General features: G+C 43.0%; 1 protein-coding gene across 2 annotated transcripts in view; it reads right to left on the bottom strand.

The window, feature by feature from the left end:
- Positions 1–13,048, bottom strand: part of nyap2a (neuronal tyrosine-phosphorylated phosphoinositide-3-kinase adaptor 2a) — an 81,402-nt gene extending 68,354 nt beyond the window's left edge. Inside the window, exons 1-5 of one of the 2 annotated variants that reach the window (XM_086262644.1) lie at positions 12,530–13,046; positions 9,791–9,910; positions 9,420–9,636; positions 8,717–9,027; positions 5,190–6,224 (exon numbers count right to left, since the gene is read on the bottom strand). In XM_086262644.1, the coding sequence (XP_086118770.1) occupies positions 5,190–6,224; positions 8,717–9,027; positions 9,420–9,622 (1,549 nt within the window). In that variant the 5' untranslated portion in view covers positions 9,623–9,636; positions 9,791–9,910; positions 12,530–13,046. Of the gene's footprint in view, positions 1–5,189; positions 6,225–8,716; positions 9,028–9,419; positions 9,637–9,790; positions 9,911–12,529 lie in introns of both variants that reach the window. The other variant, XM_086262645.1, reaches the window with a different exon arrangement.
- Between the last annotated feature and the right edge of the window lie 269 nt (positions 13,049–13,317).

Here is a 13,317-nt window from a genome sequence, read left to right on the forward strand (position 1 = left end):
CCTCATGCTGTTGCCTGCAGCGCCACCACCTGCAGCTCCCACGCTAGCTCCCATGCTGTCGCCTGCAGCGCCACCACCTGCGGCTTTTCGCACGGTCGGCCTCCTGAATTTAACTGTTTGGGATTCCTGCGCTGTTGGCCTCTGGGTCAGCCCCCTGAACTGTTTGTTGGCTCGGTTTTCTTGTGTTCCTGCGTTTTTGATTTTGTGGTCTGTTTTGGTTTGTTTCTGGACTTCTCCCAGTATAGGTTCCTTAGCTTCTGTTTCTTGCCTGCTACGTTTTTGTTTGTTTTACTTACCGGTTTAATAAAGTTCACCTGTATCTGACACTTCCTGCATCTTGGGTCCTACTTTCAACCTCCACTCGTCTGCCACTGCAGACATGACAGGCGATATGTGCCCACAGAACATAATCCAGCAGATCATGCGTCAAGATCAATCCAAGCCTCTCAGCTTACTAATACGAACCAGCTGTCTGGACCAGCAATCTTGTATGAACAATACAAAAGCAAGACATCTTCAGTGTTGTTGAACCAGACTCAGATAAAGCGATCTGGCCACGAGTCACTTGCTGTGCCAGTAAGAAAGAGGAAAAGAAACTCGCTCCAGAAAGGTTTGAGAAATTTTTTTCATGGAACTCTTTGCAATGACCAGTTGCCACACTTATTCATATTGCTCAGTCCATGACCCAAATTGCTAAGGAATGCAAAGGATGGCATCAGTGTTCAAAGCCACAGTTGTCCAAGGCAAGGAGTGTTATTATTCGCTCTGTGCAGACAGCTAGTTTCTCTGAGGGTGCGATTCGAGCGGCTGGAATATGGCTGATAGGTGGCAAAAGATGCATAGGCAGTGTTATTCATGGATGTGTCATTTGTCGGAAGCTGCGAGGCAGAACTGAGCGCTAGAAGATGTCGCAATTGCCAGAGGAACAACTTAGTAGTTCTTCCCCCTTTACTTACAGAGGCCTGGATGTCTTTGGGCCTTGGAATGTAGTTGGAAGGCGCACAAAAGGAGGACTAGCCTACAATAAGCGCTGGGCAGTGCTATTTACTTGTCTAAGTACTCGTGCTGTTCACATAGAAGTGATTGAGTCCATGGATGTTTTCATTAACTGTCTATTCTTCTTCTTTGCTATCTGGAGCCGGTGAATACAACTGCACTCTGGTGGCGCATGGGAATGCACGATTGGAGTTGCAAGGAGGATCCTGGACTCTATGCTAATGCGCACAGATTGTTCCCATCTCACACACGAAGTACTGCGCACTTTAATGGCAGAAGTAACAACTATTATTAACTCCAGGCCTGTAGTTCCTGTCTCTTCAGATGCAGACTCACTTGAAATACTAGCCCGGCTATGCTCCTTACACAAAAGGCAAGCGCACCACCTCCACCGGGGAAGTTTACAGAGAAGGATCTCTACAAGCAGCAATGGCAGCAAGTCCAGCACCTAGCAGACCACTTCTGGAGACACTGGAAAACAGAGTATCTACACACACTCCACGCACGGGGCACACGGGGCGCTAATGCGCTAACTCGCTAACAGAGTGTTGCCACGTTAATGCGGTTATGGAGTTAGCGTCATTTTAATGAGATTAACGCTGACATCACTAGTATTTTCATATTATGAAACTATTAATTTTGTGTTATTCAAATGTTGCATGAAAATGCATAGTAAACCACTGTGTTGGACTACTGCGCAGTGGCTGTACTGCTCACGGTCAGTGTTATATCAAGTGTTCAATATTCCAAGTGAGAACCGTCCATGTCACAAGGTGAATTTTTTGACAGTAACTGCTGTTTTTTCCACTGTTAGCTGTCATTAGGCATTAAAACTTTCTTTGAAGTGGAGCTCCAACACTTTGTAAATAAACTCTCATGAGGTGCGAGAATTTAATTAAACTGTTTATCAGAGAAAAAGTGTGATTTTTCAGACACTCTAACCAGACATTAGAAGGTACAATGTTAACTTATACTCAGTAGTTGTTGTTGTTGTCAGCTCTGGACTGCTGACCACAACAAACGGCAACAAGCCACAATAAACAGATCCAAAGTGAATCCTGGCCAGATGAGCTGATACAAGAACTGATTTGCTCCAGATCTATGATCCTGATCTGGTTCTGATCCAAATTCATGGGCTGCTTCCTCCTGAGGCCGCATTTGTAGGCCAATTTCATCACAGCAACGCGCCGAAGGCTGTCCAAATTCGTAGACTCCTCCGAGTGCAGCCGTCCTCCTTTTCCCCGAATTTGAAGGATGGGTCAGATGTGTCCTTCGTGGCCCACCATATCCCAGAATTCATAGCGCGGCCCAGCCAAACTCCAGTTTCCAACAATGGCGGCCGCTACTAAGTTTTAAAATTACTGTTATTAATCTTTCTGGGTCACAAAATAAACTTTTAACATATTTTCAGGCGAAAAATGTAGCTGTGTAAACTTCAAATATCTGCTCGGTTTATCAAGATATCACTTATTTGCAAAAGTGCTTCGACGTTTTTGGAGACGTCTGTTACCCACCAGCTCGATAGCTAGCCGGGAGCTCGAGGGTCACTGAAGCCGCCGAGAACGGCACAACTCCCGGCACATCATTTTCAGATCACCGCGGACTTTCGCTACTCAGGTTAAACGTAATATATAAGTCACTTAGACAACCTAAATTTTTATTATTTGGCTTTTTTCAGTGTTTTATTTGTTCGTGAGTAAATCGGTTTGGCTGAGATTAAAGTAAGATGAAATAAAACTTTATTAATCCCTTGAGTGGTTTTCACACAGCTGAATAAACGTCAAACAGAAAACTGATTAAACAGAAGTATGAGACAGTCGAGAGTTCACTCCAGTGTCCTGTTATACTTTAGATAGCAAGGAGCAGACGGCCGAGTTTATTAAACTCCACCGAGACAGCGGTGACGCTAATCAGAAAGATAGACCGTCCAATTCCACAGCCGTTTACTTCCAGCCTACCCGACCTTCTGAGGACCCGGGTCCTCAGGAGGATGCAGCCCATGAACAAAACGGCGAGGAAGCAAAACTGAAACACAGGACACAAGAATTTCAAAGTAAAACAGGAAATATAAGACATGGAAACACCAACTATACAAGGAGACACGGCAGACAGAGAAGACAGGGAGAACATGGAGCACAGAGACAAGAGTAACTAGATGTGGAACACGGGGAAGGCAAAGTAACAGAAAACTAAGGACTATAAACTAAGACTATAACATAAACAGAAAACATTAATGAGAATCAAAACCATTAAATCCAACAAATCCAAGAATATAACTTCCACTAGAGGGCAGTGCAAGTACCTCCCCAAATAAATTGGTTGCCAACTGCCCGTAAAACAGAAGAGGACGAAGAAGAAATTACATAATACTCATGCTGTGAGTAAAACAATGCAGTGCCTAATAGCAAAGATAAATATTTTAAAAAATAAAGAAAAAGTAATCTGTCTGACCTGGGTCTTGGAGAAAACCCCAACCCAGATGAAGGCCCTAGCATGAGCTGTGGTCAGAAGAAAGCAAAGAAGGTAAACTGTGGACAAACCAAGCCAGTTCCACAATGCCTGGTGTGTGGGGGAAATTATCAATATGTCTTTTGTGACATTTTGTTTGCTGGTGTGCTGTGTGATTTTTCTAATGTGAAATATGTGATGCCCTAGCTGCACCATGGAGATATCGCAGTACAGAAGACTGAGATGTACTTCTTAAAGGGAAGCTGTTAAAAAATAAAACTCTATGCTATCAGTACACCCAGATAAAACTAACTAAATGCCTAATGCATTGGTAGGTTGTCTACCAGTACATTAGAAGATTTAGGTGCTGTAAATTTGTAAAAAATTAAGATACTGTTAGCAGAAAATAACTATAGTCACTGTCTGTTGTTCATATATTCTGTTAATTTAATGCCATCATACCCAATACAATAGAATTAGACAATTAAAGTTTTAGCAGTGTTTTTCCAGTGCAGTTGAAGGTAAAATTGGCTAAATACATTCACTATTTCAGCAGATCTGGGTAACAGTAGCTGTACTCACATATTTTACTGTGAAAATGTATACACATTGGTTAAACCACATACACAACTGTATATGGTGTTTAAATATTGTAAATCAATGATATAGACAAAAAAACATCTTGTGGACTTAAACTGAAGGTTCAATTTTGATTCTAATTGAGCTGAAGTAAACTGACTGTTGTCACCATGGCAACACAGTCTCCCTGGAGAGTCTCTCTGGAGACCGAATGCAGTAATGACAACTTTTTGAGTATTCTCTCATATTTGACTACAAATGAGTGATTTTTTTTATTCTTAGTCAATTTATCAGATTCAGCTGTCCTTATATTTATTTATTATACTTATTATATTTCTCAGCAGCTGACCCAAAGACCATTAGAGACTGAGGAGGCATTCAGGAAAGCTGGCGGGTGTTAGTGTAAATAAATGGTAAATGGCCTGTATTTTATATAGCGCTTTACTAGTCCCTAAGGACCCCAAAGCGCTTTACATATCCAGTCTATCTAGTGTAAATAAAGACGCACAAGCTAAACACTAAGCTAAACACTGTTTTTCTATCGTCTTTTACAGTTTTAGAGTGGGAGATAAACTGGACACTTCAACGTGCTGAACTTAATTTGTATAATGAACATAGTTTGACTGGGTTTTGCTTTGTATTTGAGATAACAAACCGCAGTGTGTAATCAGTGTTACACAACAGCTTGTAAAACTGTTTAATATACTTTTCGTTCAGACGTGTGGATGAGCACCATTGGGTAATAGCAACCAGTCATCAACCTCTGGGACTAAAATTAAGCCAAGGCTCAAATCCTTAAACTTACAGTTCCTCATACATCCAGCGGGGGCTCCAGCAGTGAGTCAGTCCCCATAGATTTCCATGTTAAAATTTCACAGCAGAAACAAACATGTTTACAGCCAGACACACAAGCTGGTTTGGTCTCTGTGGATAATACCCCCCTACATAACAACTGCATGGTGGAGGGTTATTTGTCTCACCTGCTGAAATTGTATTAAGGTTTAAAGTTTGCATTGTTAAAGGATTGGGCCATTATTGTGAATGTGACCTCAGGTTTACTTGCTCTGACTTGTAGTCCCCCAGCACCCCCAAAAACCAAACCTTGTCCTTGATGTGCATCAGGTAGTATAATATGGTGTTGATGCAATACTCTGCAACTCTCTTACCTTCACCCTCCCTGCTCTTCCTCCCTCCTGATCCCCTCTTCATCACCTGTCTACCTGATGCAAACAGGTTGTTGAGTTCGTCTAGTGGACTTGTTGGAGTCTGTGACCTCACGGACATGTTCTGCATGGACCCATGTGTGGAGGAGGAGTTACTGAGTTTAGCCCCTCCTTCACCTGCCCTGTGTGAAGATGATGAAGATGAAGATGAAGAGCGAGGCATACTTCCTCCTGCCATCAGGGTGTCATACGGTGGTGGCCTCTTCAGGCTCAGAGGTGTTAGCGAGCGTCCCATGCTGACAGGAGATGGGCATGCTGATTGGCTGCGGGGGTAACCGTGACCACCGTGTGTGGTGCTGGATGACTTGTAAAGGCTGGAGGGGAGAGGTGGAGCTGAGGAGCGACCAGAAGATGTGATGGTATGAGTGGAGGGCATGTCCCGGTCTCGTTCTTTGCGGTAGTGAGTGGAGCTCTGCGGCTGTTCAACACTGCCCGACTTGCTGTAGGAGACGTTTTCTAACATGGGGAGGCGTGTGACGTCCAAAGGGGTGAGGGGGGACTCATCTGAGTTTGGGGAGCACTGAGCGGGGGCAGGTGGGAAGATGAGCAGTGGTGGGCGGTGAGTCAGGAGATTTGGGAAAGGTGGAGGAATGTCACAGAGTGAGCCGCGGGATGACCAAGCTTCAGGGTCAATGATGGCAGCATTTGTGTCCTGCAGAAAGTCTTCCAGCATTGGGTACTTCATCTCCTCGTACACCGATTCATTCTGGTCGTCCTCCTCTGCTTCCTGACCTTTCAGCCCTCGCAGGATGTTTCCCACCATCTCAATGTAAACTGGCTCCTCTTCGTCTGTGTCCCTGGATGCTGGACTCTGACTTTGGGATGAAGATTTGTCCCACTGCAAGGAAGACTTCTTGTTGCCATGGTTACGGATGTAGCACTCATCAAAGGAGGTGCTGAGCTGAGTATTGGGATTCCTTTTGGGTTTAGGTGGAGGCATCTTCTTGGAGGCATCTTCAGAGTGCAGGAAACATTGAGCTGCAGACAGAGAGCGAACAACTGTCACAACACTTCTTCCATACCTTCTGAAAGCTACAAATTCCTTAGAGAACTATTTAAACTTCAAATTCAAGGGCAGTCATTTTTTCAGTCATCTTACTGACAGAAGAACTAGAATTACTTCAGACGGATACAATAAAAATATCTTCTGCTTTTCAATATAGTCTTAGGGATGGGAATTGATAAGAATTTAGCGAATCGGATTCTATTATCGATATTACTTCTTGGTTTTCATTGACTCCATTATGAAAGTCACCACCATCTCTAAGCAGCATATCAAAGACATTACATTCATGCACATGAATGACATACTGTGCATGTTGGAGGTATTTCTGCTCTTTGTTGCGATCCATGTCGGGGTCATTACTGAAAAAAGTAATTCTTAAAATGAATGCAGTACATAACTTAATTACTCCCAGGAGTAAGTAATTCTTTACAATACTGGTTACATTACTACTACTAATAATAATAATACATTTCATGTAAAAGCTGTCATGACTGTGTGCAGGCAGGAAGAGAGGACCCAAAATACAGGACTCACGGAGGCAAACGTAACTCAAAATATTCAGCTTTATTGCTGGAAAGCAACTGAACAAAAAACTAACTAAACTGAGAATAAAGAACAAACTAATCAGGCAGGCAGGCTGGCAAACAGAACACACAGTGAAAGTGAGGGTGCAACGCAACAACGAGCAGGGCAGGAGGCAGACACTAAATACAAGAGGTAAACAGAGCTAAGAAGAAACAGCTGGGAGAGACGGCTGACGCTGAATAAACTGACGAGACACAGAACTTAACAGACACAGACTCATGAGCACACATAATAACATCATGGACATCAAGGAAAACAGAAAAGTGGGACTAGGGCAGGCACAGAACAGAAACCTAACGAAACCTGGCAAATCCTAATGGAAAACACAATCAGAATAAACAAGATCATAATAAAGAAACACAAAACACTGAGTCACCAGACTTAGGACCATAACAAAAGCGCCTTTCAAAACACCCAAGGACACTGTACAGAACAAATAAGACAAGCATAAAAACAGGAAATGAACACAATAATAACACAAAGTTTAAGAGCATGGGGAAGTTATACAGAGTAAGCTATCTTGAATAGGTGGACTTAAAAAGGGGGCAAGAAGTGATGTTTCTGAGGTCAGGGGGCAAGGAATTCTACTATTACTAATACTATTGCATTTCTCAGTAAAATGATCATGATCATGTCTTGATGCATGCTCAATCATCTAGGTAAGTAAATCTCCAAAAGTTGATTCTGTTCATCTGGATGTAGCGTTTTGTTTTAAATCCCAAAACACGCTGTGCCAAAAATTGGTCCACCCCAAGGATCAGGTCCCCCGACACAAACAGAGTAACATAGTGTACGTCGTTAAGTGCCAGGAGGATTGGCAGGATTTATACATCGGGGAAACCAAACCTCTGGCTAAGAGAATGGCACAACACAGAAGAGCTACCTTGTCAGGCCAGGACTCTGATTTTTGGAGTCTCATGATCACCATTTAGCAATATTAACCTATAGCTACAGCTACACACCAACAGAGATCTCTAACCTAAAGAGGACACACATATGATCGTTCTCTTAGTATTTAGGTAAGAACACAAAGCTGACAGCACAAAACAAAGATAAAAACCCTTATTGTCTATTATTACTATTATTGTCTTTACCTTACAATATAAAGCACATTGAGGCAACTGTTGTTGGGATTTGGCGCAATATAACTATATTAAAAAACAAAACAAATAACAGGTAAAAACGAAGGCTGCAGCCTGACTGCTCATCCGTTTGTTACCTGATGAAGTTCACTGGCAGCTGGCTTCACCGCAGCCCCAAAATAACGGCTCACTTGGCTGCAGTGTTGTTCTGTCTGTGCAGGTGTTTGCAAAGAGCTGAGATTGTGTTAGCAACACAGTGTAGCTGTTTCTGTCCTGGATGCAGTTTGCACTTTACCATCATGTTCATGTCCTTTAATGCAATAAAAACAAAAGTTCTGTTCATATGCATGCTGTAAACTGCCCTACTCTTTTCCTCCTCCTACAACTGAAATCACCTGATTGTAGCGCAAGTGCAAGAATTGATCGGTGGGATCAAGAGACAAGCAGCTGAACAATTCCAAAGAATTCAACTACTAGGAACTGGTTCTTCTAGAGAACTGGTTCTCGATTCTGATCCCTACAGTGTCTTCATTTAAAGGTCTAAGAAAAGGCTTCACACACTTCTTTAATAATAAAGTCAGGTGAAGTGAAACACATTGAACCTCTCCTTACGAATAATTTCCATCTGAGGCCACGGCAGCATCCTTAACAACGCCACATGGACCAATAGGAGGTCATGAACAATGTTTATAATGAGACCTTGTTGTGGCCATCACCTGAACATCAGTCCTGAACATGCAGATCTAATTTGGTGCCCAGATCTCCACCATGTGAGACATGTGGTTTTAATGACTCACCTTCAGCCTGTTCTAGCTTCTCTTTGGTGTCTTGGTGGTCTCTTCTTGTAACTCCACCCCCATCCACAGTTTCGGAGCTGCTGCTCAATTTGGTGTTGGGATCTCTCTTAGGTTTGGGTGGGGGTTGTTTGCGGCTGCTGCTGGAGTCATCTTCTCCTCCGCCCACTGAGTGGAGGGACTGCGATCTGACGGTGAAGCCCTGGTTGGCTGGGGGCAATCGGTCCTGTGGAGCTGGCATCGTCATGAAACCCATCCTGAAGTGTTTCCCAGAGTACGCCCCATCCGAGGCCGCGGCAACATCCTCACCAATCCTGGTTGCACCAAAGGGAGATCATGTTAGTGTGACTGTCCGATAACACAACAGCTTGTAAAACAAATACAAGACACTCATAATGTTTCTGAAGTGGTGATGTGTTAAACTCTTATTTACATTTAAAACACTAAAAAAATGTCCTAAATATCTCTCTCTCTCTCTCAGACCTAATTAAACTTCTTTTATAAAACTTAAAGAAGTCCAGTTGGTTTCAAGTTCCTTAGATTACCATCACCTGGATGACTGAGTACCTACACAGACATCCAGTTTACCAGAAGTATACCGTATCTAAGCCCATATGAGGTCTGTGTGCTTAAGAGTTTTCTATTGCGGTTTAGATGAGTTTACAGGAAACAACATGGTCTCATTTTAAGGTTTGATGCTTTCTACCTCTTGATGCTTTCTTCCTGCCGTCTTTTTTTCTGGTGTTTTTCATGCAGGTAGGTCCAATTGGTCTGGTTGCGAATGCGGTCGCTCTCTCTAGCAATGTCGGAGGCGTTTTGGATCACCAGACCATCGTATATTCGAAGTCCACTGTCCTCCACGTATTGGAAAAACCTCCTGAATGAAGATCCCTCCTCCTGTGATGTCATGACTCCCTAATGACCTGAGAGGAAGAGCAGAGAAAATCAGTTCACAGTGTTTGTTCCTGTTGGCAGTGCAGATCATGTTTGAATGGTGCAGGGCCACTCGTTAGATCAAAGGTCAATCATCATTCTGAGTGTAAGCCAAAGATTCTTAGTATAACTCATGAATTCCACCTTAAGACTGGTTAGAAGCTGGAAAGCAGCAACGCTGGCTCGTGTAACATCTGCTCACATCTTGTTCAGTTCAACCAGGAAGCCTCAGAGCAGAAGCAAGACAGTTCAGGTGATGTTAGCCTGCCCACAAAAAAACAACACATTTCTGGATTATTGTGACTGATTTCTGTTTTAGTCATCTCTCTTCTGCACAGCTAGGTCTTTGGATTCCCACCTGTGAATGTCCGGACACCGGGGAATGCTGATAATGTAGTCCTCTTTGAGGTGTCGTGCACAAACAATAAAATAAACAGCTGTTTATTCGTAACGAAGAATTGTTTTTTGCTATTTTATTAATGTATACATTTTTCCTTGAACTTATTGCTTGTTGATCTCTGCCTTGACATGCAACAGTATTTGCGATTAGTGATTATATTAGTGACGTTGACCATGTGGGTAGGTTGTGTGGGTAAGCTGCATAAAGCTATCTGGATCTGAACAGCAGCAGTATCATTAGCAGTGACTTTTAGCTCTAATCGTTCAGATCAGACATCTTCGTTTTTTATTTTCAAATACAGAGTGAGAGTTCACTGTCGACAAACACGTGTTCTCGTCTCTGCTTCATCAAGTATTCCAGGATACATTTCATTTCAACCAGCCAAGGTTTTATATGATCTTTGAAATGTAATTATTTTGTTCTTCTACTTAAAACCTGTCTGTTTTTAGCAAGTTTGATTTGATATTCACTTTTATTCTTGTGTAATTAGTGCCATTGACCTGTTAGCATATTCAGTACTTTGTTATTGGTCTTATATTTGTCATGATCCTGGGTCATTTTGACCCAGCGTTTTGTGTTTCCTTTTGGCATCACCTTGTGTTTTGTGTTAATTCTGATTTTGTATTAGTTCTTAGGTTTGGTTTTTGTGTTTAGTGCTTCAGTGTTTATCAGCCCTACCTGTGTCTTCCCTCTGTGCTCTGTTCGTGTCCCTGAGTTTGTGTTGTAAAACAGTCTGTGCGTTTCCTGTTTTACTTTGAAGGTTTGTGTCTCGTTGTGTCTAATTAGGTTCAGCTGTGCCCCCCTCCTGTGTGTCATTCCCTCATTACCTTGTGTGTATTTATGGTGTGTCTCTGCCTGTGTTCCTCGTTGCGTCGTCTGCATTACTCTGTGTAACTCAATGTTAATCAGCGTTTCCCTGCCCTGCTTTCTCCGTGTCATTTCTGTGTGTCTTCCGGTGTCCTTAGGTCCCCAGCTGTAACAATATTATTCATGTTTTAACCTGCTGTTTTATTGTGAAGCACTTTGGTATACCGTTGGTTTTTAAATGAGCTATATAAATAAATTTGTATTGTATTGTATGAATTTATTAAAGTAATCATCTGAATATGAGGAACGTGGCTCACTTTTATTCATCTTTATCATGAAGGCTTCATATTTGTTTCTCTGACTTTTAAATAAAGTACTGCTTTGAATTCATCTCGCCATATTGATCCCCTCCCCCACCTCTCTGTTTCTCAGCATCCATCTAAAAATGGAACAGGGAGTCAGCTGGCAGTAACCTAGCAACAGCAGCATCTCTCACAGGAGAATGATGTAATGCATCCTGTAAGCGGGTGAGAGAGGAGACACGAGGAGAGGATGAGGGGAAAGATTCGGATTTGCTACTCAGGGTCTCCCCTTTAGGATCTGTCAAGGTGGAGCTGCTTCACACTCTGAGTTGTAGCAGCCTCCTGAGAGGTTTACTGACTACTCAGTCCTTTACACCACCACCCACATTAACACATACAGCTTCATTACAGATTCTGACCCACCACACACTCCTTCTGGCTCACAGGTTAACGTAACCAGCATGTGTTTGTTGGAGGAAACAGGAATACCATACTCCTCACAGCAGGAAGCTCAAAACAGGAACTGTTCTGCTGTCAGATGGTAGTGAAGTCATGTTACCTACAGTACAACAGGCACTGTTCAGCACTGAGTGTTTTTAGTTGATAACGGTGCTGCTCCACCTATTTATTTCTGTGGGAACACCACCCTGAAGGTTGAGTTTATTCCAGTTTTTTATTTTATAGCCTCTATCCACTAATTCTGTCTAAAGCACCCATCCATCCATCCATCCATCTGTCCATCCATTAACATATATGTATCCATCCTTCCACGCATTATCCTTAACTCCTTAGCCTACTTTGGAACATGTGGGGTGGTGCCTATTCCAGTATAGGTGGGATACACCTGGACAGGTCAGTAGTCCATCACAGGTGAAACACAGTGATGTATCCACAGCAAGAATAACTGCTTAATGAGCAACTCTCTGATAGTGGGAGAAAACAGGGGTAAGAATATGATAAGTATGTCTTTGGCTGTATCTCTTTGACTTAGGCATGAACCTTCCCACACACACACACACACACACACACACACACACACACACACACGGTTTACACAGAATCACTTCCAATCTGAACTTTGACCTTGTCTTCTTAGGTGTGTTCACCTTTGTTTTTACACTGTTTACTCATGACTGACAGACGTCCCCTTCAAAATAAAAGCAAATCAAATGAAGTTTTCCCTTACTCTAACCCCAACATGGCAGCCATATTGAAGTAAAATGCTGCCGTTTCAGGTTTCACAGAAAGGCGAGAAGGATGTGAAGAAACTGGATATTTTGAACACTGTCAGTGGGAACAGCAGCAGCTCGGAGACAAACAGAAACACCGAAGAGATGAAGGAAGATGACACTGAAGCTGAATGAGGAGCCTTACCTGATGACCAGCAAGGACTCAGACTCCCTCTTCCTCCTACTCTCCCTCCTTCCCTGATTCGATCCTATTTCCTTCCCTGCTTCCTATTATTTTTTCCTTGTTTCAGTCCTCCTTTCTTTCCCCCTTTTGGTCCTCGACTCCTTCCTTCCCTCCTTCAGTCCTCCCTCTGCAGGAACAAAGATGGAGTGATGAGGCTTCTGTTGTCCTCTCAGATCTCTGCAGCTCAGAGGAAATGACAGATTTTTTTGTCTGCATCGACGTTAATCCAGATCCACCCTTCAATGCCACTTTCCTCCCCCGTCCTTCCTTTCCTTCCTCTTCGCCTTTCTTCATTCATATATCCTTACAGTTGCAATAACCACCACTCAAATGCACACACACACACACACACACACACACACACACACACACACACACACACACACACAGTCACACTCACACACCCTTCACCCTCACACACACACATCCCTGACGATGGTCGCCACAAGAAACGAGAGGCTGAAACCACAGCAACCTGACAGCATCCTTACTCTGCTGGCTCCTCCCCCTATTGCTGAAGGGTGGGTGGGGGTGGGGGGTAAGGAGGGTGAAGAAGAATGATGAGAGAGAGAGCAGCGTGTTTTTAATGTGTAAATGTGTGTGTTTGTGTGTGTGTGTGTGAGAGAGAGATAGATGATACCACACAATACTTTATCACAATTGTGTGATGTCACAGCTCCCACATTTACTGACACCTTTCACTGGGAGCAGGAAGTGTCCACAAAATAGTATAAAACACAAAATAAAAG

The sequence above is a fragment of the Aulonocara sp. 'chitande type north' Nkhata Bay genome, linkage group LG14 (assembly GCF_057382095.1).
Source record: "Aulonocara sp. 'chitande type north' Nkhata Bay isolate Kocher_YH1m ecotype deep benthic linkage group LG14, A_spYH_male_GT1.1, whole genome shotgun sequence".
Classification (NCBI taxonomy): Eukaryota; Metazoa; Chordata; class Actinopteri; order Cichliformes; family Cichlidae; genus Aulonocara; species Aulonocara sp. 'chitande type north' Nkhata Bay.